Source organism: Lissotriton helveticus, chromosome 7, assembly GCF_964261635.1.
Source record: "Lissotriton helveticus chromosome 7, aLisHel1.1, whole genome shotgun sequence".
In the NCBI taxonomy this organism is placed as follows: domain Eukaryota; kingdom Metazoa; phylum Chordata; class Amphibia; order Caudata; family Salamandridae; genus Lissotriton; species Lissotriton helveticus.
The window spans coordinates 1,200,378,681-1,200,406,187 of record NC_136068.1 but is presented as its reverse complement, the minus strand read 5'-3'; the positions used below and the strand labels follow the sequence as shown (position 1 = coordinate 1,200,406,187).

Below are 27,507 nucleotides of genomic sequence, written 5' to 3'. Positions count from 1 at the left end.
GTTTAAATTGGGGGCTGCGCGCCCTGAATGGACGCGTAAGCTCTGATAGGGTAGGCAATCACACTTTCTTTAATGGCAGACATAGTAGTCGCATTGATTATATCTTAGTTGATATTACAATGTGGCACTTAGTTTTGGATATGTCAATCAAACCTCGCCCAGAAAGTGATCATGAACCTCTATTAGCGGAATTGAAGGACTTGAGCTTTGCAGGGCCGTTTGTTCGCCAGCCTAATCCCGTACAAGAGGCTGTGGTTTTAACAAATAACATGAGGAGGGTGCGTTGGCCAAAGGTTTCTGTTGATTTGGAAGCACGTGCCAAGATCAGAACCCTGGTATCAAATTCCATAATGGAAATTGACAAATGCGAAAACCAGGAAACGATGATCACAACAATCACAGACATCCACGCTAGCCTGTTCATGTCTCTAAAAACCATGTTTGTCAAAATTGTTGCTAACAAGGGAAGGGGGAAGGCTAAGAAACCAGTTAACTGGTTTAACGATGCCTGCCGTGAGTCCCACTCGTCTCTGTTTAAGGCCTTGAAATTAAAGAACCCGGCCCTAATCAAAACCTGCAGGAAGGCGTACAAAGTAGCCAAACATCAGGCAAAAGCTGCATGGGACGACGAGCGTTGGTGCCTACTTGCTGAGGCCTGTGGCTCCAGGAACTTCCAACGCTTTTGGCATCTCCTTAGGTGGGGTCAGTCTCAGGACGACCGCCCTAGCCCCGCATCCATTGAACAACAAAAATGGGTGTCATACTTTGAGGAACAATTTAGTTGTCATGGCTCTACGCAGGACTCTATTAATTGGCCGATTATTACTGATACACTTGTGTTTTCGGCCAAAGAGGTAGAGTCTGTCCTGAATGCCATCCCTAGGGGCAAAGCGCCAGGTCCGGATTGTATCCCAGCGGACTTATTTCAACAAGACCAGGACTTATGGGTACCATACCTAGTGCGTTTAGTAAATGCGCTGGTTGTGGGCGCCAGGGTCCCTGCCTCCTGGGCAGGCGCTGAAATACTGCCTATCTTCAAGAAGGGGGATCGGTCGGTTCCTTCGAATTACCGGCCGATCAGCCTAATAGACGCAGTTCAGAAGATTACTACTCGCCTTGTTCTGACAAGGGTTCAGGCTTGGATGGAGGAATTTAACATTCTTACTCCTCTCCAAGCTGGGTTTAAACCCCGCGTGAGTACCCTGGATCAGGCGTTTAGCTTCATGCTTCTGCACTGGAAGACGGTTACCTTGGGTAAAGGCAATCTATATGCCGCCTTCGTGGATCTTCGGTCTGCGTTCGACCTAGTCCCGAGGGCTGGGCTTTGGAATTGCCTATTGGATATGGGGATGCCTCCCATTTTGGTGCGTCTTATAGTGAATCTCCATGCTCAGACATTTGCATTTGTGCGATGGGGTAGACCGGGTGAGGTGACAGAGCAATTCCCTGTGGCAAAGGGTGTCAGGCAAGGTTGTGTTTTGGCACCGACCTTGTTTTCTCTATATATTAATAGAGTTATTAAGTATTATGACAACTTTTCCACGGATGCCCCAACTTTGGCTGGCATGAGAATCCCCCTGCTCATGTTCGCTGATGACACTCTCCTGATTTCACGTACCAGGCAGGGTTTGCAGAATGCACTGTCAAGGTTCGAGAGTTTCTGCAGCGAACATGAGCTGGAGGTGAATGTCTCCAAAACCAAATTTATGGTGTTAAGGGGGCGTAAGCAAATAAATGCCAGGGTCACCATGGGGGACATGCCCCTGGAGCAAACAAAATACTTCACCTACCTGGGTGTCACCTTCAGTGATACTCTGAGCTGGACCCACCAGATTGAGCTTATGACCTTGAAACTGAAACAGTTAGGCGGGGCACTGATTAAAGAGCATAAAGGGTCATTCACGAGGCCAATGTCTCCGCTTATCAAGATCTATGGTGGTAAGGTTCTGTCAGCGATCCTTTATGGCGCAGAACTATGGGGTGGCAGTAATCTGGATTCTTTAAAACATGCCCAAAACAAATTTCTAAGACTGTCCATAGGGCTCCCACAGTCGACTCCAATAATTCCCCTCCTTTATGATCTAGGGTGTCACCCGGTGGAAGACCAAGCAAGACTCCGTCCCCTTACCTTCTGGCGCCGTCTATGGACTACGCCAGAACTCCACTACTATGCAGAAGCCTGTTTGGAGGTTAAGAATAGCCCTGGTGCCTCAAATATTGGATGGTTTAGAGACCTTAAGTCTACCTTATTGGCCCTGGGCTATGGTGATCTGTGGTCCTCGCCTGAGTCAGCCAATTTTCCCTCCAAAAGTGATCTTTAAAAAAGTTATTGGAACTGGGTGACCCACAATATGTACATGAAAACAAACCCGAGCAGCCTTACTGGTTTGTTTACCGTACACAAGGACATACCAAAGCTAGAGGGGTTTTGGGACATTATAACTAAACCCCTGGACCGCAAATTATTTTTCCAATTTAGATGCGGTTCACTCCCTATAGGGGAGTTTACTATAAAATGGGGAACAGACAGGTCTGGCTTTTGTCCCAACTGCCAAGGCACTAGGGAAAGTCTGGAACATTTGTTGTATGTGTGCCCTTTATATTCTGCCCCCAGAGCCAAATGGCTAAAACCTGTGTGTAGGCAGTTAGGAACCAGATTGGCTGCTGAAGCTACTAGATTGCTTAAAACTACCTTGGATCCCCTCATTGTTGTGGGGGTGGCAAAATTTCTCGGGTGGGCATGGGTGCTTAGATGCAGGTTCATCAAAAACAATCGAATGATGACTGCCAGTTTACTGTAACTTGTTGATGTATGGCTGTCTATGTGTTCATTTGTACAAAATTGTATATTTGTATAGAAGCTGATTAGCGTATCAATGATTTAATATTTGTTTTAACTGTTTTATATGTATATATTGTATTTTATTGTCTTTTATGATTTGACTAATCGAATAAAGACTTCTTGAAATAGACAGCAAATTGTGCTGAGTTGAAGAATTGTTCAGTTCCTCCCCCTCTGAGCCACTGGGCTTCTGTGATACATTACTTTGAGCCAACATGTAACAGCAGCAGACTGGAGCGAGATGGCTGCGCTTTGCTGAAGCACTGGGCCAGCATCCTCCTCATGCAGTGAAACTGGGGTCCCTGTCTCCTCTTCGGACTACCACCGAGGTGTGCTGTGCTGGGGCAAACCTAGTATCACATGTCAGAGAGTACACTGCCTTTCCGCATCCCCATGGAGCAGCACCGACTGGTTAGCCAGGAGTGAGGCTTAATACTGCTGGGCTGTGCTAGAGGCACTGGAGACACATGGCCCCGGGGCTTTACCCCCTTCTCCCACACAATTTCAGTGAGCAGCTCTCACTTTACCACCCCTATCCCGAAAGCCTTCAACAACGATGGAAGTGTGACAAACTGAATGCCCATGCAGTTATCGCCATGGTCTGCTTGTGCTACTCCCGTGCTCTCCCAAACACAACCACGTAAGGAGAAAGCTGATCAGTTGGTAACACCTACTGCGTGGACCAACAGGTAAGGGTGATAACAGGGTAGCGCGACTGCTATAAACCGGCTTGGACACGAGTTTGATCATGGTGAAGAATCAACAAAGGCTTCGCTGTGGGCTCTGGCAGCAGCGGCCATCTTGACTGGACAGAAGATTACGATCTTAAAGATAAGAAATGGTGTGGCCTTTCTAATGCTCACCCTGCCACCATTAAGGCACGTCTTTTTTATGCCTTTTTGCTTCACAGGTTGACATACTTAAACCAGATAGACATGAAGGGACATATACGATATAACAGTCTTTTTCAACGCCGGATCCCAACCACTGCTGCCGATAGATGCATGCTAATTTGAGGAACAACTCCGTCAACCAGGTCGAGGGTCACAGTTATACGACATATGTAATATTAAGCAGTCATACCTCTAACCGGCTACTACCCCTCGTTGTTCTCACCAATCGTAGCCATCCATGTCAAAGCAGAAGTCAGTGAAGTAATTGCTGTTCTCAAAGGCAAATATGTCGGTATCAAAGGGGCCTGCACAAACAATGGATATGTTCAAGAAGCTAACGAGATTAAACTTTCTATAGGTTCAGTTGATATAGCAATTACAATAACTGCGATGGAAGTAGAATACTTACGAACGGATATTGCAGACTTCAATACTCACTGATAACAGAAAAAAGAATTACAGACGTGGAATTGTGACTGGACACTCTCGGAGTGGGAGCTAGGCATATTGAAAAATGTACAATAAAGTGAAAGATCTGGGCAACCCCAGGAGAGATAATGTATGTATTTCGGGAGGACCATGACATCAAGTGACAAGCCAGCGAGTGGTGCGTGCGCGCCACAGCGAGCGATCTGTTTTCTATTATCGCGCCCATGTCTGGGCACAAAAATTGAAAACAGATGGCGTTACGGGTAACACACCAATAGGCCATGGGCGGAGCAACGCGACCTATGGCCTATTGCATGCTGTCTTTCTAAAAAAAGACAGCAAACGCCAATAACGTGGACCAAAAGGAATCACACATGCATGAACCCTAAAAATGTCCCCAGTGTGTAGCTAAATTTCCACACAGTGCTCATCACAAGGTGTGCAACCTTTGCCTATCACCAGAACACGAAGACAAGGATTGCCAAGCCTGTGCCTCTTTTCGTTCATAGAAGACCATCCCTGATCGCCGGGCTCAACGTCACGTCATGGCTCAATGAGCTGCCGGAAGACATCTTCGATGAAGACCCCAATGTTCAAGAGGCAGGAGATTCAGAGGAACTCTAGATAGTCTCCGAAGAGGATGACTCCGGATCATATGAAATCATGCCAGGGCGACGACTGAGTACAAAAGCCCCTACTCCTGCCTAACCGGACAAGCAAACGGCTCTAGTCAAGACTTAGACTGCAGGACCTAGTCAAGACCAGTAGAAAGCTTCAGAAACCCCGCTTCCGGGCCCAGCTCCGAAGAAAACAGAAAAGCCTTCCGGCAGCTCGGGACCGAGCAAGCCATACATTGCTATACTTCAACCACCTTCGTGCCGAAATCTGGAATACACCCCATTCCAGCCAAAAAGGCTTCGGCACTGAGCCCTTCAGCACCTAAAGACTATAAGGCCTCGGAACCAGACAAGCACCAGAAATCTTCGACTCTGAAGAAAATTTCAGACTCCACGCCACCTTCAAAGCCCACCGAGCATAAAACTCGTTCTAAGGCTCGGACACCAAATTAAAGCCACGCTCGGAAACGAAAAAAATCGGCACCAAGAACAGACGACCATGATGAACTCTTTAGACCAGATCCTGTCGACCCAAGGCAAAAGAACATTACAGGTGGACCCTAAAACAGGCAATATTATCACTATTGCAGCAAAAAGAGGAAGATTGATACCCCACACACTCCTGAGGTGCCTGCTAAGAAGAGACTTTAAAACATCGCCTATAAGACCCTCTTCTCCTATTCTTCCTGCTCAGCCTGTATCTCCTATACACTCTCCTAGATTGTCTCCAAACTCACCCTTATTACCACAGGATGAGGATAATTTAGGGGGTGGGGGACGAACATAGTAATTATCCCTTAGATGACCCTAATGATGATAACACTACCCCTCCACAGGATACATGGAATGATTATGATGATCCTGCAGATCCTCCAGATATCCCTGATCCAGATGCATACCCATGTAAACCATCACCCCCAGATGACAATATAGGGTTTAGCCAACTTATTAATAGGGCTGCTCAATACCATGGCGTGTCACTACATTCTGACCCCATGGAGAAGGATGTTTTAATGGACACTTATGCTAAGTACCGTAAAATCATACATACATTACCCATGCTAAAAGGGGTAATTAAACACTCACCGACATATTTAAAGACCCCGTCAGTGCCAGGATTCTCAACCCACGTATTGAGAAAAAATATAGACATGCCCCTAAAGATCCCATGTACATCAAGGCACAACTCCCATTAGACTCCTTGGTAGTCTTCAATGCTAGAAAGCGGGCTAATTCCCAAACTTCAGGTGATGCACCCCCCCCCCCCCCCCCCAGATAAGGAAATAAACTGCTTGATGCGTCAGGCAAACGTATTGCTTCCCAAGCAGCTAATCATTGGAGGATAGCCAATGCACAAGCTCTACTCACGAGATATGATAGGGCTCACAAGAATGAGCTAGAAACCCTCATTCAACACTTACCTGATCAATACAAAGCTAAGGCAAAAGATCTGGTCCAGGAGGGCAAGTTAATTACAAATGCCTCCATTAAATGTGCCCTTAATGCAGCAGACACTGCTGTTAGATCGGTTAACACCAGTGTCTTACTCCGTAGACATGCATGGTTAGCCATTTTCCAGATTTAAACAGGAAGTACAAACAACTATTTTAAATCAATCGTTTGATGAGGAACACCTCTTTGGACCAGCTGTAGGCACAGCTCTAGAAAAAATTAAAAAGGACACTGACACTGCTAAATCGATGGGAGCATTACAGTTTCAGACTACACAGGGGTCCTTTCGTCGTTCCTTCTATAGGGGCGGATCCAAAAATATTACCACAGAGGCTACAACTTCCTCCTATAAAACCCCTAATCAAACATCCCCCAACAGAGGATATTTTAGGGGTGGGTACAGAGGAAATAATAACAAAGGGAGAGCTTGGGGTAACTACACCCAAACCTCCCCACTACCAATCAATGACTTCCCTCTGCTTCATCCAGACCATTCCACTCCAGTCGGAGGAAGACTATCACAGTTCCTAGCTGTCTGGAACAACATCAGCACAGACAGGTGGGTGAGACAAATGATTCTGTATGGTTACTGCCTGGAACTCACCTCTACCCCTCCTCACATACCGCCCAGACAACGGCCAATGTCCACAGAACATCTGACCCTTCTAAAGCAGGAGGTTCGATCTCTCTTACAAAAACGCCATAGAACCAGTGCCTCTACATCATCAAGGTACAGGGGTTTAATCCCTTTACTTTTCCATTCCAAAGAAGGACGGTATTCTCAGGCCAATACTAGACCTCAGGCCCTTAAACCTTTACATACAATCCGACCACTTCCACATGGTCACTCTGCAACAGGTTCTTCCACTGCTCCAAAAAGGCGATTTCCTTGCCACTTTAGATCTATAGGACTCCTATTTTCACAATCCTATTCACCGTGCTCACAGGAAATGTCTGCGGTTTGTAGTAGATGGTCAACACTACCAGTACAAAGTCCTTCCATTCGGAGTGACAACAGCGCCCAGAGTATTCACAAAATGCCTCGCAGTGGTAGCAGCCCACTTAAGAAGACAACATATTCATATGTTTCCTTAACTGGACAACTAGCTTATAAAAGCCAGGTCACACATAGATTGTCTACAACAAACGCACAAGACTATCCAGCTGATGCACGACTTAGGGTTTACAGTAAACCTTGCCAAGTCCCATCTTCAACCATCCCACATCCAACAGTATTTAGGAGCAACAATAAATACTTCCAAAGCACTAGCATTTCCCAATCCTGTCAGGATAGCCACTATGCTAGCTCTCATAACATTTCAACCAAAAAAATCACTACCAGCTCGAGTTTTTATGCACCTCATAGGTATGATTGCCTCTTGCCTCTTAATTGTCCCTTACGCAAGACTCCAAATGCGTCCATTACAGGAATGCTTAGCAAATCAGTGGAATCAGGCTCATGGACAACTCACAGATCTGGTGGTGGTGGACAGCCGCACACATCGCTCTCTGCCGTGGTGAAACACACAAAATCTTTCCAGAGGGCGGCGTTCCTGGACCCAGTTCCACAGATAGTGCTAACAGCAGACTCATCGCTCACCGGCTGGGGAGCTCATCTCTTAACCCATGCCATTCAGGTATATGAACCCCTCAACAGAAACTCCTCCACATCAATCATCTGGAGTTAATGGCCATATTTCTTGCACTCACGGCTTTTCAGATGCACCTCGTAGACAAAGCTGTCCTCATCCGGACGGACAACATGACAACAATGTATTACATACAAAAACAGGGGACACACACTCTGTACAGCTTTCACAGCTCCCACATAGCATATGGATATGGGCCATTCCGCAAACAATATACCTCTTAGCGGAGCATCTACCTGGGACACACAATCAGATAGCAGATCTGCTCAATTGTCATCTACAACAGATTTATGAGTCGGAACTTCACCCAAAGGTTCTTCATCTCTTCTTTCAAATGTGGGGCCATCCAGACATAGATCTGTTTGCCACACACTTAAAAACAAAATGCCCAAACTTCGCCTCCAGGTATCTACACCCACTGTCCAAGGGCAGTGCGATATGGATGAACTGGTCAGACAGATTGGCGTACGCTTTTCCACCTCTCCCACTCATTCCGCTACTAGTCCGCAAGCTGAAACAGTCCCTCACAATGATCCTGGTGGCTCCAACTTGGGCCCGCCAACCCTGGTTCACAACACTGCTGGAAGTCTCAGTAGTCCCACACCAAACGTTACGCCTTTCACCAAAGCTTCTCACGCAGAACCATGAAGGCATAAGGCATCCAGATCCAGCTCAACTGAACCTAGCGATATGGCTCCTGAAGTCGTAAGTTTGGATGTCTCAACCTCCCACCAGACTGCATGAATCTTATCAAGGAGGATAGACGTCCAAGTACTAGAGCTTGCTATGCAGCTAAATGGAAAAGAGTTGTCATTTACTGCAATAACAATGTAATCAACCCATTAGATGCTACCATTCAAAACATTATTTGTTATCTCCTACATCTAAAAAGATGTAATCTGGCATACACCTCCATAAGAGGACATATTGCTGCCATAGCAGCTTACCTGCAAAACAGGCAACAAATGTCGTTGTTTAGGGTTCCTGCCATTAAAGCATTTATGGAAAGTCTTAAAAGGATAATTCCTCCCAAAATTCCGCCCTCTCCAATCTGGAATCTAAACATTGTCATTACCTGGCTCATGGGTCCCCCATTTGAACCTTTGCACAAATGTGAGATGCAATTACTCACATGGAAAGTAGCTTTTTCTGTGGCCATCACATCTCTCAGGAGAGTAAGTGAACTCCAGGCATTAACCATACAAGAACCATGTTTGCAAATCCGTCACAACAAAGTGTTACTTGGGACAAACTCTGAATTCCTACCTAAAGTAGACTCTCCCTTTCACCTTAACCATTCAGTTGAGCTCCTAGTCTTTTTTCCTCAACCTGACTCAGTAGCAGTCTGGCTCTTCACCCGCTTGACGTTAAAAGAGCTATTCGTTACTACATTGACAGAACAAAAAGTTTCAGGAAAACTAAACTTTTTGTAGCGTTCTCACCACCACATAAAAACAATACTATATCAAAATCAGGAATAGCCAAATTAATTGTTAAAACCATTCAAATGTGCTATCAAAAAGCAAAACTTACTTTATCAATTCCCCCTAAGGCGCATTCCACGTGCAAAATAGGGGCATCCATGGCATTCTTAGGAAATATCCCCATGGATGACATTTGTAAAGCAGCAACATGGTCTACACCACACACATTCACTAAACATTACTGTGTAGATGTGCAAGCAAAACAACAAGCTAGTGTGGGCCAGGCTGTACTAAAAACACTGTTTCAAACTACTGCCGCCGATACAGGTAGCCATCGGGAAGGCAACATTGCCTTATAGGCTGCTGCAGTATACTTTCTAAAGCTCATATGCCTCCAACGGAAAATGCTACTTACCAATATGCATCTGTTCGTGACATGTAGAGATGTATACTCCCTCCTTCCTCCCCTTACTTAGATACATTACACATGGACATCTTTTATTTCTAACTAACTCCATCATCACCCTTTCTGGAGATGGAGTCGATGCCCATGCGCACTACTTACCAAAGGCGGTGTCACCTATCTCGTGACTACAAAACTTCTACAATAACAAAGTAAAAACATCCGAACCCAACACCATATGGCGATCTATGTTACAGCACACATCTCTACAGCTCTACATGCCAAGAACAGATGCATACGTGTAAGTAGCATTTTCCATCTTCCAACACAAATTCTGGACAAATTTGAAGGAGAATGCAATGACCAAGTTGCCTCCTACTGCTTATGGTCCACCTACAGTTGACTGTCTGCGACGCAGGCCCTTAGGATGTTGCTGCATGAATTCGTAAATTTTGCTGCATCAAAAGTAAAACGTCTGCGGCACTTAATTGTGTTTTAGCTGCATATCTGCTGCACTTTATTTTGAATGACTTCCTCCTACCCCAACAATTGTTATGGTAGGACTGAGGGATAATGCCCTATCCTACAACTTTTGCAGTAAACCACTGTTTCAACATCCCAACCTTGGATGTCAGTTGTACATGGTGAGCTTGCACTATATGCTTAATCTGTTCATGGATGATGGCCAGGACCCAGCTGAACTTGTTTGTTTTGATAAACATTAGAAAAAGTTAATCTCTTGGAGAAAGCGTATTTAGGGATCATTCCATAGCGCTTGCCATAGTGATCTGGAGGACATGCGTTTGAATCCTGATTACACCAATATAAATTCTCAGCCTTCTCAGGTTTTTAAATATCGGCTTTTCAATTCCCCACACATAACAGTAGAAGTGAAAGCAGAAATTTCCATTTCAATGAATTAGGGTGAGGAGAAAATCTTTTTTGATATTCCAGGACACATATATATTCCTTAGCATTCTATATTTCTGACCTAGGCTTGGACAGTAGGTAGCTATGGTTTTAAGAGCCAAATTGTATATAGCTTTCGAAATTCTATTCTGTGCACTTAGCATGTAAACTAATGTGCACACATTATCAACGATTCAGAGGTGTGACTTTCACCAATGTTCTAGAGTAAAACTGATGTTCCTGCCATTGATCAGTTACAGTTGGTCCAGGCCAGCCCTTTGCATTTAAGGAAACTGAGGCAGTCATGGCTTTCCATTGCCTATTTATGCGAGCCTTTTCAGTAAAGTGACTGTATCTAATGTAATTCAACAAGGAATTGTAAATCCATAAGTGTGCCAACCCTAATATAACAAAGAAGGCTTATTGAGAGGAGTTTAATAGTTTGCTTCTTGTATGACATAGTTCAAACAGGGGTAGCTATTCTTCCAGTGGCAGATTAATCAGCTAGAGAGAAGTATTTTCCCTACTCATAACATGTTTGAAAATTGGATGATGGGTGTTATGATGCTTGGTGGTGAATTCTTAGCTGTCAAGTTAACATTACAGACTTAGGGAGGAAGGTCGAAATCTGTCAACTGTTGCTGCTCAATCTCCACGCAAGGTGTAGCGTTTACAGTTTCAGGTGGATAACCCTCCCCTGCTGCTGTGACAGTCATGTTCTGCATGACAAATGGTGTGAGGTAATTACATTAACTGCAATGTCCCTAAGAAAATAGATGTTTTAAAACAGAAATTGTATGTAGATTGGTCCTTGGGAGTCTAAATGTCATTACTTGTTGAAGGTCTGCTTTGCAGAACTTTAAAACTTATCAACAAGCTCAATGTGGTACTGGCACGGAGCGACTACATTAGTGAACTTTAAAGGCTTAAGGAGGTCAAAGGAAAAGTACTGTGTAATATAATTTCCAATCTCCACATGTCAATGCTCATTACTTATACATAAGTAATAATACTCAGTAATAATACTGATATGGCGAAATCACTATGCGCTCAAATGGGCTAACTATCTTTTCCCTTTAGGTTTTAATCATTATAATTAAAGGTTGTGAAGGGGGATATTCTGCCATTTTCCTGCAGGGTAAAGCTCATCATTAAATTCTATACATCACATAATTTCAACACTGAATCTGAGAAACACCAAAGAACAATTTATATTCCATTTCTCTGTAGGGTAGAACTTTTCATTAACTTAATTATATACATCACAACATCCTTTTATTTTAACATTGAATGAAAAAGTGGATTTATCAAGTGCGTGACTACTCAGGAGTGTCCCTGCACTGAGGCAAATGCAGGGCGGAAATACCCACATTATAGGCTGAACAAATAGGTTTTTAACAATTTCCAAAAAGCCGTCTCATCTGGGACGGTTCTAAGTTGCAAAGGGAGCTTATTCCAAATCCTGGCAACTAATACAGAAAAGGCAGAGCTGCCCAATCTCCTCCTTTTAAAACGAGGAACTACTAACCGCCCTACATCCCTCAAGAGCATGTTCCTAGGTGGACAGTTTTCCTGAATCCTATCAGCAGTGTTCCTAAATCCTGTTATTGAGATAGAAGGCTTTGTGTGCAATAGTTAGCACTTTAAAAGCAATTATTTTGCTCACATGCAACCAATGCAATTGGTTATGGTACTGAGACACAGCAGACCGCTTTGTCAGTTTAAGCAGAAGACTTATTGCGGTGTTGTGTGCCACTTGAAACTGATGTATTCAAGGATACCCAGTAAACCTTGGAATATTTTTATTACTGGGATCCCCAGATAGAGAACCTTTGAATATTTTTTAACATTCTTAGTACATAGCCTGCCCTTCTCCTCCTCCCCCCCCACCTCCACCCAGCTCCTTTGTCACCTCTGTGGTTGGGGATGTGGGTGGACAGCCACGCACCTGTCCATCCTGTTAGTCGATTTGAACCAAAAGGCAACATTTCTCTTTTATCTGGGTTACACTGTAGGCAGTTAACTCTGAGTCATTTGACTGTCAAGAGAGTACACATTAAGATGCTGCATTTAAATGACTTCTCATAGTGTAATCACAACACCTGTTTACTGAAGATGGGGAGGATAACGAAAGGGATGGGAAATATTAAACCGTGCAAGAAGCAGGATTCATAATATCTCAAACCAACCCAGAGTGGTTGGATCTCCCAGACACCCTCAACAAATACCAAATGCCAGTCTCAAAATTCTCTTCAGTGTGGAACCTCGCCTCTTGTAGGAGGCAGAAATTTGAAATACTTTGTTGCAAGGGGAGTAGAAGAATTCCTTTTTGGGTTGCTTGTTTTATTTCACCATTATCACATTTATGTCCACTTCCCTGATGCTGCGCTCTAAGATTCTGTTATTTCAACAGGATACCTAGATACAAATGCGTATGCTTGATTTTTCAGTGCAGAAAGCAATCTCTCAAACATCACTAAAATAACATAACTTTGCCTTCTATGTTTTTGGAATAAAGCAAGAGAACTATCGCTGGATTCCCCAAGTATATTTATGTTCCCATTTATATCATTTTTATAGGTATTGAAATAATTTGATATACTAGATATAGGATGGCAATTATGTGACTGGTAAAGACTGCAGAAACGTTTGAATGCCAAAAACTAGGGGTAGAATTATTGATTCCAAAGTTTGTTATTGGTGAGATGAAGTTTGAGTTGCCCCAAGTTTGGAGCATGTCAGCCATGTCACATGCTCTGTACACTCATGCCATCTATTGTGTTGGGATGCAGAGTTTGCGAGAGGCTTCGGTTTTGAGGTGACTCATAATACCTCCCCTGAAGCCCACAAAGTAGTGGGGTGTAGACTTCACCTTAGATAGTTTATTTTGCGATCTGGGTTGAGCGGATCTCTGAGAGCTCTGGAACAGTCACACGTTATTAGCGATATTTTCAGCAAAACACCTGAATCGCTACCCTCGCGAACACACCATGTGAATGCCGACCGATTTGGAATCGAATAGGACCAAATTCCTTGGTGTCAGGTTGTAAGAGAATGACTTGTGGCATAGAGGGCTATGAAAATACACTTCTTATATTCTAATTGTAACAGTAAGTTCCAGTGGTCAGACCAGAATTAGGTCTGCAATCTGTATCCCAACCAACCACAAAGAATTTGCATCTTTGGCCTTTCGGTGTTATAAGACCAACAGGCACCATGGAGGTAGACTATGGGTGTATCATAGAATGTAGGTCTAAGCTTTTCCCATGCTGTGTCGAATTTGTCAAGGGAACTTACTTGGATGCTGAAAGAGGTGGGCCTTCTGACACTCTGGTGATCTAAGGGGGAACAAAGTCCTGAATATGTCTCGTCCAATGACTCTGACTTGAAAGAGCATTCTTGTCCAGAGCCCTTAACAAAGACAGGCTATTGGTTTCTAAGCAAACATTTAGAGTATCTTACTTCGAACTGAGCTGGCAAACTGAGCCTCAACTACAGCACTAAGTACAGCCCTGAGAAAGCCCTGTCTTAAGCACTGAACCTCCTCCAAAGAGGCCTCTGCGCGTTTAGGCAGCTGCAGCTTCTGCTTCTGCGCCATCTTCGCCCTTAAAGGTCAAATTTACTTCTGAGAAAGTTTTGAGACACTCTGCTCCAACTACATTCAGATAACCCTCCTCAGCCCCAAGAGTCTACTCTTCCTCATCCAAGCAGACTTAAGCTGCGCAGTCGAGCTTGAGGTTAACTTCAAAACCAGCCCTGGCCTCAGTGCCTAGCAAGCTGCCGCCTCTAGAAGACCAAGGCAAGCAGACTGATGCAAAACAAAAGCCGGTATACTTATTTTATGTTCTGGCATGACCATCTCTAACAGGTCAACCTCAAACCAAAATGCTCATTCAAATATAGGATTGCAGAAGAGCTTAGGATGCACCTAATTCTCAAGAAGACAAAGTGCAGAGAGCTCAAACCATCCACAGGATCTTCTAGAGTCCCCCATCTCAAGCACGGTCTCTTCACGTGGACTCAGAATCCCAGTCCAGATACAGTAGGAGGACCCAATACTCAGGGGTGATAGCGACAACCAGTTGCACCACTATAATACTGTCATTCTTGGCTGTATATATTTGTGTTCTGATTTGGGGTACCTCAGTGTAAGTGCTGAATCTTGGAATCTGCCACCTGAAGCCATAGAAATTGGGTATTGAACTTTGCAGAGCATGTACATTCTAAAGAAAACCCCTGTGAGGCCTTGTTGCCCAACCAAATAGACTATTGTATAAATCTCCATAAAAAGGCCTAACAGGCCTAAGTGCAAGACATCTGTTACTTATTTCACCTTCAAAAGGCAGAACGCCCCTTTTTTCCATAAGCATAAACTTAGCTGCTGAACCAATTTCCTGCAAAATCGAGAATGCCAATCATTTTTCTGTATCCCTGTTGGAGCCTTTATGCAAGACCTTGAATTTTGATCACTCCTACACTGCCACCAGTCCCTTGATGATACCTCAGTATTGTACTTACATAGTTCATGGTGCCACAATTAGAGATGTTAAACTTTTGATCAGTTCCTTCCTAGGAAAATAGCTTTCAATCACTTCTCTCCATAGAGTTAGTGAACTGCAAGCCATAACTACTATAGTAGAGCAATTTATTCGAGTGCACATAAGTTAGGTTGTACTTGGAACACATCCTTTTACTCTCCCTGAGGTAGTTTCTCCTTTCTTTGTCAACCAAACTATTGGTACCTCCCCGTAGCTTTTGGCCTGCCCTATAGTGGATAACATATTTTCAAAGCAGCCCTGACAGATGAATTGTCAGATGTGCTAAATTTTGCTATGGCAAAACCAAAAACACTACTTTATCTAGCTAGAGCACATTCTCATAGAAAAAAAGAGCCATTATGGCTTTCTTAGGCAATATTCCTTAAGGATACACTTGGAAAGCTGCAGTATGGTCAATGATCCACACTTTCACCGCATAATACTGTATAGAGATTCATGCCCAACAAGAGGCACAAACAATTTGGGAAAAGTGTACTTAAAACGCTGTTGTAAACGTCTTCTGTGCCTGCTTGCAAGCCATGCATTACGATGAATAATACCGCTTTCCACTCTATGCAGAGCATGTGATCTATGGCACCACACACATCAAATGGAAAACATTACTTATTTATAATAATTGGTGTGCTGCTTCTGTGCTGTAGATTCACTTGTACCCTCCCACATTCCTGAATGCGAGCTCACACTGTTTTTAACAACTCTTACCTTTTAAATACATGTTTACACATGTATGCATAGATGTTTCTGCTTCACATCTCCAATCAATAAATCAGGGGTTTTGTATAATGCAGCTACTCACCCGGGAGAGTCTTGAGGTGCCGGGGGGCGGCTCCGTAGGGTGCTGAGGTCATCTAAAGAGCCTGATCTTTAGGTTTGTCCTGAACTGGAGCAGCGTAGGGCTGTGCAAGAGGTGGAGCAGAAGGTCGTCCCAGGTCTTTGCTGCGAGGTAGGAGAAGGACTTTCCACCTGTTCTGGTCTTGTAGATGTGTGGCATGGTGGTCAGAGAGAGGTCCGCTGATAAGAGGTCTCTCTCGGGTGAGTGGAAGGAGAGGCAGTTGTTTAGGTATGCTGGTCCGATGTTGTGGAAGGCCTTGTATGCATTTGTGAGGAGCTTGAAGATTCTTCTTCTTTCGATGGGGAGCCATTGGAGGTCGCAAAGGTGTGGGTGAAATGGTTGTGGCGGGGGATATCTTGGATCAGTCTGGCTGTGGCATTCTGGACGTTCTGGAACTTACAATGGAGTTTTTTGTTGATTCCGGCGTAGAGGGAGTTGCCATAGTCTAGTCTGCTAGTGATGAGGGAGTGTGTGACCGTTTTTCTGGATTCCGAAAGGATCCATCTGAAAGTTTTCTGGAGTATACGGAGGGTGTTGAAGCAGGCCGAGGACACGGAGTTGATCTGTCGTTTCATAGTGAGTGATGAGCCCAGTATGAATGATGCAGAGGTTCCGAGCATGGTCTGTCAGGGTGAAGGAGTTTCAGAGGCCTGGGGAAACCAGGTGTTATCCCCATGCTGAGGAGGTGGAGCCAAGGGTGAGGACTTCTGTTTTGTCAGAGTTGAGTTTCAGACAGCTGTCCTTCATCCAGGTGGTGACGGCTTTCATCCCTTCTTGGAGTTTGTGCCTGGTGATGTTGGGTTCCTTGGTGAGGGAGAGGATGAGCTGGATGTCGTCTGCATAAGAGATAATGTTGAGCCCGTGGTTTCTGAGAGGGGGCCTGAGGGAGGATCCCGGCGGTATTCCGCATCTGGTCTTTGTTGGTTCTGAGAGGTAGGGTATGAGTCTGACTCGCTGAGTTCGGCTTGTGAGAAATTAACGTATCTAGTTGAGGGCCTTTCCTCAGGTGGCAGTGTCTTGGAGTCTGGGTGGCTAGTGTGCGGCAGCTGAGAGGTCCAGGAGGAGGAGGGCTACTGTTTGGCCCTTGTCTCGGTGCTGTGGTTGCTGCGGAAGCCAGATTGGGAGATGACCAGGACGTTTTTGGCTTCGATGAAGTTTGCTAGCTGGGTGTTGATGGGCTTTTTGATGACCTTGGCTGCGAATGAAAGCTGTGAGATGGGCCTGAAATTCTTGAGGTCCGTCTGGTCTGCGGAGGGTTTTTTTCAGGAGGGGGTTGACGAAGTGTTCCCAGTCATCGGGGAATGGTGCGGTCTCAAGGGAGCAGTTGATCATCCGGCATAGTTCTGGAGCGGTGTCTGTGGCGATTTTGTGGAAGATGGGTCTGAGAGTGCTCCGAAGTGGATGGTTTTTGAGGTGTCTTCTGTGGTGAGCGGGGTCCAAGTGAGTAGGGTCTGTTGAGTTGTGTCGCTGGGGGTGGGGGCTGAAGTGATGCAAAGGTCCTGGTTGTCGTATAGTGTCTTAATCTTGATGTGAAAAAAGGTGATCAGTTTGTTGCAGAGGTCGAGGGAGGGAGGAACGTCTGTTTCGCTGACTGGTTTGGGAAATATCTGGATGATGTAGAAGAGTTCTTTGGAGTTGTGGGCGTTGGTGGTGTGCTGTGGTGGCTGTTCTGTAGGCGGTGTGCGTTTCTGGGGTTTTGCTGTTCCTTCATGCCTTTTTTAGTCGTACGCAGGATTGCTTGGATTCTTGGAGTGCAGGGGTGAACCAGCTTGCTTTCTTGAAGTGATATCCTGTAGCTTCCTTGAGGGGAGTGAGTGTATCTTCGTAGTTAGTGATCCAGCAAGGGAGCTTGCGTGCCACTGTGTTAGCGTCTGTCGCTGTTGTATGTGGGATGAGGGTGGAGTTGAGCTGTTATTTGGTGACTTTGTTCCAGGTTCTATGGGGAGTCTGTGCTTGAGTGGGGTGAGTTTTCTGAAGGAAAAATGGACGCAGCGGTGGTCCGTCCGAAGAGGTTCCATGGTGTGGCTATAGACATGTAAAGACATGGTTGAGTGTATGTCCCACTGTGTGCGTGGGAGCGGGTACACAGTGCTTCAGTCCTGTGTTGGCGAGGTTCTCTAGGAGGGCGGTGTTGTTGGGGTTGTCATTGTTGTCCAGGTGAAAATGTAGGTGTCCAAATCGTATGTAGTCTGTGGCGGTGAGGGCATGGGGTGTGGTGCGATGAGGTCAGCGATACTGTCTGTGAAGGAGGCCAGGCGGCCTGTAGATGAGGGTTCCACGGAAAGATGTTTTGGAGTTGATCTGATTCTGGAAGTGGAGATTTTCCATGGGGGTCATAGCATCATCCGGGTCAGTGGTTGTCATGCAGAGGGAGCTTTTGTAAACTATTGCGATGGCTCCTCTAGGGCGGTCTTTTCTCAGGATCTCGTATTCGTCGGCAATGGCGATTATGATGTCGGGCACAGAGTTGGCGTTCTCCATGATCCTGTGAGGAAGGCGATGACGGCGAATCGGTATTTAGGAGGTCCCTGATTTCTATGGCGAACCTGTGTAGGGAGTGCAAGTGGAGGAGGATGCAGTTCAGTGGTTTGTGTGCGATGACGTCCGGTAGGCTGGGTGCTGCTGTCAGGAGTCGGGAAGGTGCAGCAACAGTGTCGGCAGGAGATCGGGCCTTGGGTGTAGCTTAGCGTCGATAGCTGGCAGTTGTTACTGCGTCCAGGGTCGAGTGTGCGGAGTGTGCTGGAGGCGGGTCGGAGGACCAGGGTCCCTGACGCTGGTCGCAGTAGGGTCGCTGATGGGTGCAGCAGCTGCAATTCAGTGAAAGGAGGTTGGGAAGGACACGCTTGAGGGGGGATGTCCTGCAGGGGCTGCAGCGGCGAGGAATGTGAAAAATGGGGAGAAGAGAGCAAAGAGAGAAAAAAGAGGGCACAGAAAAAGCCAACAGAGGCGGAACAGCAGAAGAGCAGTGTGATCTCCCACTGGACCACCAGGGATGAGGCGCAGGCAGGAGTCTGCGGGTACCATAGGGCCTTGAACCTAAGGCCATACAGAGAGCACAGGGCATCACTTACTAGTGGAGCTGCTTGGGGAAATCTGACCAGGTCAGTGGACTAGCTCTCCTTGCCGCGCATCAGTGGAACAGCAGAAGAGCAGAGTGCTATCCCAATGGACCACCAGGGTTGAGGCGCAGGCAGGAGCCCGTGGGTGGAGAAGGGCCTTGAACGTACAGCCAAACGGAGAGCACGGGGCAGCACTTACTGGTGGGGCTGTGCGGGTGAGTGCTGACCAGGTTTATCTCTACCTAACTACTCTCACCCATAAGCAGGGTCACTGAAATTATGTGACAGGAGAGGTCCCGATTATGCGGCAGGGTTGAGTAAATAATGCAGCAAGAAAAGGCAAATGATGTGGCGCATTTTGTAATAGTATTACTCCGTTATCTCGTCATTTTTAAACTTGGTAACTCTGGTCATTGTTTGCACCTCATTAGCACCAGTTTAATACCCAAATATAGCAGTAGCAGCAGAAAGGTGACGTGCCTTCTTTGCAAAGGGCCTTGCACTTCGTGGCAACACGTCACTTCATTTTTAGCAACTTCTGAAACTATTGAGCTAAAAACAAAACTATTTTGTCAACTAGACCAGGTGACAGAAAGCTCCTCTTCCAATTAAGAGCAGGTGCACTCCCACTTAGATCATTGACAGGAAGGTGGGGTGGCGGACTTCATGATAGCTGTCCTGCTTGTGGTGCCGCAAAAGAAACAGTTGGCTATTTTCCTGTACAGCCTATTCTGACCCAAGACGTATTTGGCTAACACCAACGTGTAAAAATCTGGGTACCACTAGTAGTACTGTAGCTCTACGTATCATATGCACAAGCACTTTAATGCCTTTAGCGATAGCTACAGCTAAGTATCTTGGATGGGCGTGGTCTATTAGATAGAGACTGTTAGGCATTTGATTGTTTTTCTTTTTGTTAGTCGGTCTGCATTTTATACTGTCATTTTTATCTCCAAATTTTTTATTCCTAAACTTTTAGTCTTGTAGTTTTATAAAATTTTATCCATAGAATTTTACTCTGTATTTGTATTTACATTGTAATCTACTATCAAGTCTTATTTTTAATTGAAAGTCTTATTCTTTAACAGTAATGATTGTTAATCTGGTTTTTATCTTGTTCTATGTACTTGCTTTGATGAGTGAACCTCGAATAAAGCATTATTTGACTTGACTTGAAAACTATTTTGTTAAAATCTGCAGTTTATACGGCAGATGATGGATTATGTGGCAAATGCGGCTAATGTATAATTATGCAAAATCCATAATTCAAGTGGCCCTGCCCCTAAATCGAGCACAGTCTAAGGCACATCAAATTCTGGTGCATTGTTTCAGGGGGAGGTATCTTCAGCCACTCCGAAAGTCAGAGCACAACTTTGGTGAAAAATAACTTGCAACACCTACGACCAAGCATATTAGACTGCAAGATTGTACAGAGCATGTGAATCTAGATGTTTCAATGTTTTGCATTTTGAATTTAATATTGAAAGATGCAAAGACAAATGGCTGTATTACTCCAGGATACCGTTTTAACCCCCTCCTCCATGTTGTTCCTATTCCTATCAGGTAAATCGACTTGTGTGGAAAAACAAAATAAAAAAATGAGCCTCCATATCATTTTTTACGTAACAGAAGTAGAAAGTTGCTAAACCTGAATGACAATGACTTATGTGTTTCCCTGAAAAAAAGTTTAAAGTACTTTTAATGGCCAATGTCGTAACAATATGCTCAGCATTTTCTGTGCAACTCCTCAACACTGAAAATAAATCTGGTGTTTTCTTATTCTGTTTATAGACCAAAACGCACTAAAGCCAGCATGACAGAATTTCTGGAGTCTGAAGATGGCGAAGTGGAGCAGCAGCGGACATACAGTAGTGGTCACAATCGATTGTATTTTCATAGCGACACCTGCCTCCCTCTTCGGCCACAAGAAATGGAAGTGGACAGTGAAGATGAAAAGGATCCTGAGTGGCTGAGAGAGAAAACAATTACTGTAATTATAAAATATCTTTTAAATGTTTTGATAAGAAAATGAAGCAGTAAAATCTTATGTATTTCAAAAACATAATAATGATGCAAATTGTGCCCGAGGGTTTTTCTGCACACCATGACAGTAATTTGTTACCTGTAGCTCCAGATCTCAATTGTTAGTATCTTTCACATATTCACATGCTTGAACCATGCCCTGTCATAAAGATGGAAACCCCCAGTATTTTTAATATAGCAATAAAGTGTTAAAATGGGTATAGGTTCAGCAGCATTTGTAGATTAGTCCATACTTTAGCATCTAAGTAGACACAGTCTGCCACCGCACACTTAAAGCGCGCCTCCACGACTCCGGAATCCAAGGGAAGGCCCTGGACTGGACCACCGCCTTCCTCTCCGGGAGAACCCAGAGCGTCCCCCCCCCCCTCCCGCTCCGAAGCCCCCGAGATCATCTGCGGCATACCCCAAGGCTCATCTCTCAGCCCTACGCTGTTCAACGTCTACATGGCACCACGTCGCCCAACAGCACGACCTCAACATCATCTCCTACACCGACGACACCTAGCTGATCCTCTCGCTCACCAAGGACCGCCAAAACCAACCTCCACGAAGGAATGAAAGCTGTCGCCGGCTGAAGCTGTAATCGGACAAGACGAAAGTCCTCAACTTCGGCTCCACCCACTCGGCCTGGGACAACTCCTGGTGGCCGACGGCACTAGGAGCACCCCCTACACCCACCAACCACGCGCGAAACCTAGGGGTCATCCTTGACTCCACACACTCCATGACAAAGCAGGTCAACGGCGTCTCATCCTCCTGCTTCAACACCCTCCGCATGCTTCGCAGGATCTTCAAGTGGATCCCCACCGAAACTAGAAGGACGGTCACCCAGGCCCTCGTCAGCAGTAGAATGGACTACGGCAAGGCACTCTACGCAGGAGCCCCGGCCAAACTCCTGAAACGACTCCAACACATCCAGAACGCCACCGCACGCCTGATCCTCGACATCCCCCGCCACATCACACACCACCTGAAAGACCTGCACTGGCTCCCCATCAACAAGAGGATAACCTTCAAACTCCTCACCCACGCACACAAGGCACTCCACGACACCGGACCAGCGTACCTCAACAGACGACTCAGCCTCTACATCCCCCGCCCGCCAGCTCTGCTCTGCAGACCACGCCCTCGCCACCGACCCCCGCATCCAAAGAGTGACCGGCGGCGGCAGATCATTCTCCCACCTCGCCGCCAAGACGTGGAACACCCTCCCCATCCGCCTACGGCAGACCGAAGACCTTCTAACCTTAAGGAGACTCCTAAAGGCCTGGCACTTCGAACAGTAGCAGCATTCCCCCCCACCCCCCAGCGCCTTGAGACCGTCACGGGTATGTAGTGCGCTTTACAAATGCCATGATTAATTGATTGATATCTGCATTCTTCAGTCCCGCTAGAAGCCACCATAGCTCAGCTTTCTGCTGCATGTTGTGTGAGGGAGTCCCCCAGAAAGAGCTTTTTGCTTTCTAATAACCACATTTTTGCATTATCTTTATCTTCCCTGGACAAGAGCCAGTTCCCTGAACTGCGAGTGGTTTCTGGAGGATTTTGTCTTTTTGGGCCCAAGGGAGACCCTCTCACTGGTCGCCATGGCCATTTTGAGAAGAGATCCATCAAGTCCTACTCTTCTTGTAGTTAAAGGAAGGTCTACTTGGGTAACCTACACTTACACTGCTTTTACTACCTTTACCCAACATACAACGCTTCTCACTGTGACATCTTCTAGACATTCCCACTCTGAAGGACAGGAAAAAGAGGCTGACCCTATAGCTCCTTGAAAAGAAGAGTATTGTTACCTCTAAAGGAAATGCACCCTTGTCAGGCACCATATCAAGCACTCCCTCAAAGGTGGTGTTAAAGAGACAGCCATGTGGAAGCTAGAGAACTAAAGTTCTCGAAATAAGTGCTCCCCCCCCCCTTACAAAGGGGAAATCAAACATTACCTCTGTGAAATAGTAAAAAAAAAAAAAATGACCGTCGTACAAGATTGCTTGGGGAAAAAAGAAAAAATTCTGAGGACCTGCCCTCTACCTACCTTTTTAAACATTTGTTGAGTGGAAGCCTCCATCATAGATCAAGACATCCTACCTTCCTTCCATCCATAGCACTGACAGCACACCTGTCTACCGTCTCCACACTTGCAGAGACCGTGGCCTCATGGTCAATGACCACATCGCTGACCACCATCCCAATCATCGAGCAAGAAGATCCTGCTGAATACCATTCCATCCGCTGGTACGGCAACGACTGTCCCTTTGGTGACCACCTGCTCCCACTGAGTACAATGACTACCTCAGTGATGCCACAGTATACAGTACCAGCAATTATATTGTTGGCAGCTGAAATCTTTTTGTTGACATTGGAGGCCCCAGTGCCATTTACTCAGTTGCTGCAGGTGTCAACATACTTAGGGGTCCATATCCTGGTTCTGCAAGTGGAGTCAGACGTCTGTAACCAGTGACATAGCTTATACTTGAACACAGCGGGACATCCATTCCATTTAGGAGTATGACGAGGGGGAATATGGTGTCAGTTGCTGCTTTTTTCACATCTTGATGTCGATTAGTCTTCACTGATAGCATTCCTCAGCAATTTTTGTCAGTGATGGGAGGCTGCTTGCATTAAGTTCAACAACTGCGATTGCCCATAACTAGGACAAAACCAGTCCTAGGTTGCTTGTGTTCCAGTTCAGGGAGGACCTGGCCTGGCAGTTCGGGCTGGACTGTTTCCATGAGGAGCAGGGACAAGACTGATTTGCATCTGGCTGAGTCCAACTGAAGTGGCATGGTGAGCAAGTGAACGATGGGTTGGAATGCTGCCCAAGTGACTGCCAGTGGTTAGACATTGCAAGCATTCCTCCCATCACCTTTTGTGGTTTTCATGCATTGAAATGTCACACAGGGTGTCCATCTTTCCTTATAATGAGCAGCATCATATAATAGACTGATAGGGACACATTTTATATCTGAGAAATAAAATTACAAGCTCCCTAATTAGCAGTTTCAAGTCTGCGTTGCAGCCTCTGATGCCCAAGAAAGGTGTGAAAACTTATGAGAAAAAAAGAAAAATGCTAACAGATTGATTTGAATTGAAAGGTCAGAAAAATCATCCAGTCTCGTAGTCAAGGCGCTTCCCCTACCCATGATGCAATGTATTGGCAATGGCCTCAGTCAGTTTGTATTTTCCAGCTCCTGTGAGTAAGATCTCAAAGCACCTGTGAGGTTTCACACCTCAATTTGTTTGGCAGAAAATTATAGCAAAACGTTTGCTTATTCATTTTCTCTTAACGTCTCTAACATCATCCTGTCAGTTGAAGTGGTTCTTTTGCTGTTTTCTGGCAGATTTTCACCTCAGAAATGCCTTCTCTTTTTGAGAAATGTCCCTCCTGTGGAAGGAAAACGAGATCTCTGGACCGCCACAAGATCTGTGTGTGGTCTGCATGTCTCATACACTGCCAAGGACTGTGACATCTGCATAAAAAAAACTAAAATTACTTTAAAAGACAGAGGGAGCATTAGACACAAAGGAATTATGCAGGACAAGAGAGCAGAGGCAGACTGGAGAAGTCATCCTATCATGCTTCCTCTGAAAGACAGCTTGCTTAAGAAAAGGATTCTCACCGAGGGAGGTCCAGACTAATCAAATCACATGGGTTTTGTAGAGTGCTGCTAACCACACAATAGGGTATCCAGGCACTGGGTGTTTCTACTGCTGGGTGGCATCAGTTTAACAGCCAGTTCTTCAGATCCTTTCTGAATTTCTGCAGGGAGGGGGAGGTCCAGAGGTGAAAGAGGAGGCTGTTCCTGGTCTTGGCCTAGGTAGGAGAAAGAGCATCCATCGCTCTTTCTGTGGCGGATGCAGGGTGTCTGGAAGAGGGAGGCAGAACGCAGGTGTCTGGAGAGCTGGTAGCCGTTCAAATGGTGGTGGATGTCGGCTAGTCCCTGATTGTGCAGGGTCGTGTAGGCATGGGTGAGCATCTTCAATTGGCTCTTTTTGTGAACGGGGATCCAGTGGAATTTCCTGAGGTGTGGGATGATGTGGGCCTGTCTGGGGGAGATCGAGGATGAGTCTGACCGCGGAGTTCTGAATTGACTGTAGTCTCTTCAGTAGGTGCAAGGCGATTCCTACGTAGTGTGTTGCCATAGTCCAGGCGGCTGGTGAAGTGAGGTTGGGTGATGGTGCGTCTTGTGCTGGCTGAGAACCACTTGAAGTCTTTCTGGACCATGCTCAGAGTGAGGAAGCAGGCTGAGGAAAATACGTTGATCCATTTTTTGTGGGGAGTTTTCTGTCCAGTATGATTCAGAAGTTCCTGGTGTGTTCTGAGAGTACGGCTTAAGGTCTGAGTTTGCAGGCCTCCAGGAGTTATTCCACTGGGATCTGCACTTCGAAGATTAGTACCGCAGTTTTCTTAATGTTAAGTTTGAGGCCGTTGTTTCTGATAGTTACATCTGCCAGTGGATTCCTCACCGTGTGAATATCCCCTTGCGTCAGCAACATTCGGAAATTCTTTTTGTAGCTTCGCGACAACGTCACAGAGGCCCGGCATCGCGCGCGACTCCGCTGATGTCACCGATACCATAATAGGCCCACGCCGGCGTGATGACATCAGTTCTGCCCTTTTTTCCGCGTCGTCGACGCCAACGGTTTCTTGGGATCTTCTATTGTGCGGATAGTAACTTAGTTACTATTGTGAACTTTTGTTCTGTATCTGTTTGGAGTGCTGTCTTCCGTCGAAGATGTCATCGAAGAAGACAGGATTTAAGCCATGCGACTTGTGTGCCAGGATGATGTCCATTACTGATCCTCATGGTGACTGTTTGTGGTGTCTGGGCTCGGATCACGACGTCGAGGGTTGTTGTTCCTGTTCAAAAATGAACCCAAAGGCTCTTCGAGAACGAGAGGCGAAACTCCTTCTTGCCAAAATTAAGGATAAGGATACCAAGAGGACATCAAGGTCAAGATCTGAAAGAGACACGTTAGTATTAGATTCCTTACCTTACAATATCCCCAGGTGTCAGACTGGATCCGGACATTTTTGCGTAGCAGTACCCTTGCGCGTCGTCTGCGGCTCCGCGTCCGTCGTGGGCGCCGTGATGAAGTCGTCGGAGTACTTAGACGCCGCCTCCGCGTGCTGACGTCAGTTCTTCTTTTTTCCGCGCCAGCTAGCGCAGATCTGGAAAAAGCAGTAACCCTAGTCAATTTTGACTAACTTTTTGATCCTTTTTGATTGCTATTTCGAAGTCTCTCGACTCCGAAACGGTGCCGATAGGGATGCCCGGCTTCAAGCATTGTGACGATTGCGACCGGCTGATGTCGGTCACGGATCCTCACCGTGTGTGTTTGTCGTGTTTGGGCGTCGACTCCGCTGATGTCACCGATACCATAATAGGCCCACGCCGGCGTGATGACATCAGTTCTGCCCTTTTTTCCGCGTCGTCGACGCCAACGGTTTCTTGGGATCTTCTATTGTGCGGATAGTAACTTAGTTACTATTGTGAACTTTTGTTCTGTATCTGTTTGGAGTGCTGTCTTCCGTCGAAGATGTCATCGAAGAAGACAGGATTTAAGCCATGCGACTTGTGTGCCAGGATGATGTCCATTACTGATCCTCATGGTGACTGTTTGTGGTGTCTGGGCTCGGATCACGACGTCGAGGGTTGTTGTTCCTGTTCAAAAATGAACCCAAAGGCTCTTCGAGAACGAGAGGCGAAACTCCTTCTTGCCAAAATTAAGGATAAGGATACCAAGAGGACATCAAGGTCAAGATCTGAAAGAGACACGTTAGTATTAGATTCCTTACCTTACAATATCCCCAGGTGTCAGACTGGATCCGGACATTTTTGCGTAGCAGTACCCTTGCGCGTCGTCTGCGGCTCCGCGTCCGTCGTGGGCGCCGTGATGAAGTCGTCGGAGTACTTAGACGCCGCCTCCGCGTGCTGACGTCAGTTCTTCTTTTTTCCGCGCCAGCTAGCGCAGATCTGGAAAAAGCAGTAACCCTAGTCAATTTTGACTAACTTTTTGATCCTTTTTGATTGCTATTTCGAAGTCTCTCGACTCCGAAACGGTGCCGATAGGGATGCCCGGCTTCAAGCATTGTGACGATTGCGACCGGCTGATGTCGGTCACGGATCCTCACCGTGTGTGTTTGTCGTGTTTGGGCGTCGACCACGACGACAAGGCCTGCTCCGACTGCCGGGCCCTCTCTTCGAAAGCCAGACGGGAGCGGTCCCGTAGGCGCCTCCAACTCCGGCAGTCGGCCCCGCGCCGTGAGAGGTCCCGATCCCATGGGAGGTCGAGGGACAGGTCGCGGGCCCGGAGCCACCACAGCTCCGAGAGTAGGCCGCACTCCTCCGGGTCGAAGTCTTCGTCAGGTAAGCGGCACAAGAAGTCCAAGCGGCG

At 46.1% G+C, this 27,507-nt stretch overlaps 1 protein-coding gene across 1 annotated transcript in view; it reads left to right on the top strand.

The window, feature by feature from the left end:
• The window catches only part of SUZ12 (SUZ12 polycomb repressive complex 2 subunit), a 979,834-nt gene that overhangs the window by 723,469 nt on the left and 228,858 nt on the right, over positions 1 to 27,507 (top strand). The window contains exon 14 of the mRNA XM_078654391.1: positions 20,860 to 21,058. Within this exon, the coding sequence (XP_078510517.1) occupies positions 20,860 to 21,058 (199 nt within the window). The remainder of the gene's footprint in view (positions 1 to 20,859; positions 21,059 to 27,507) is intronic.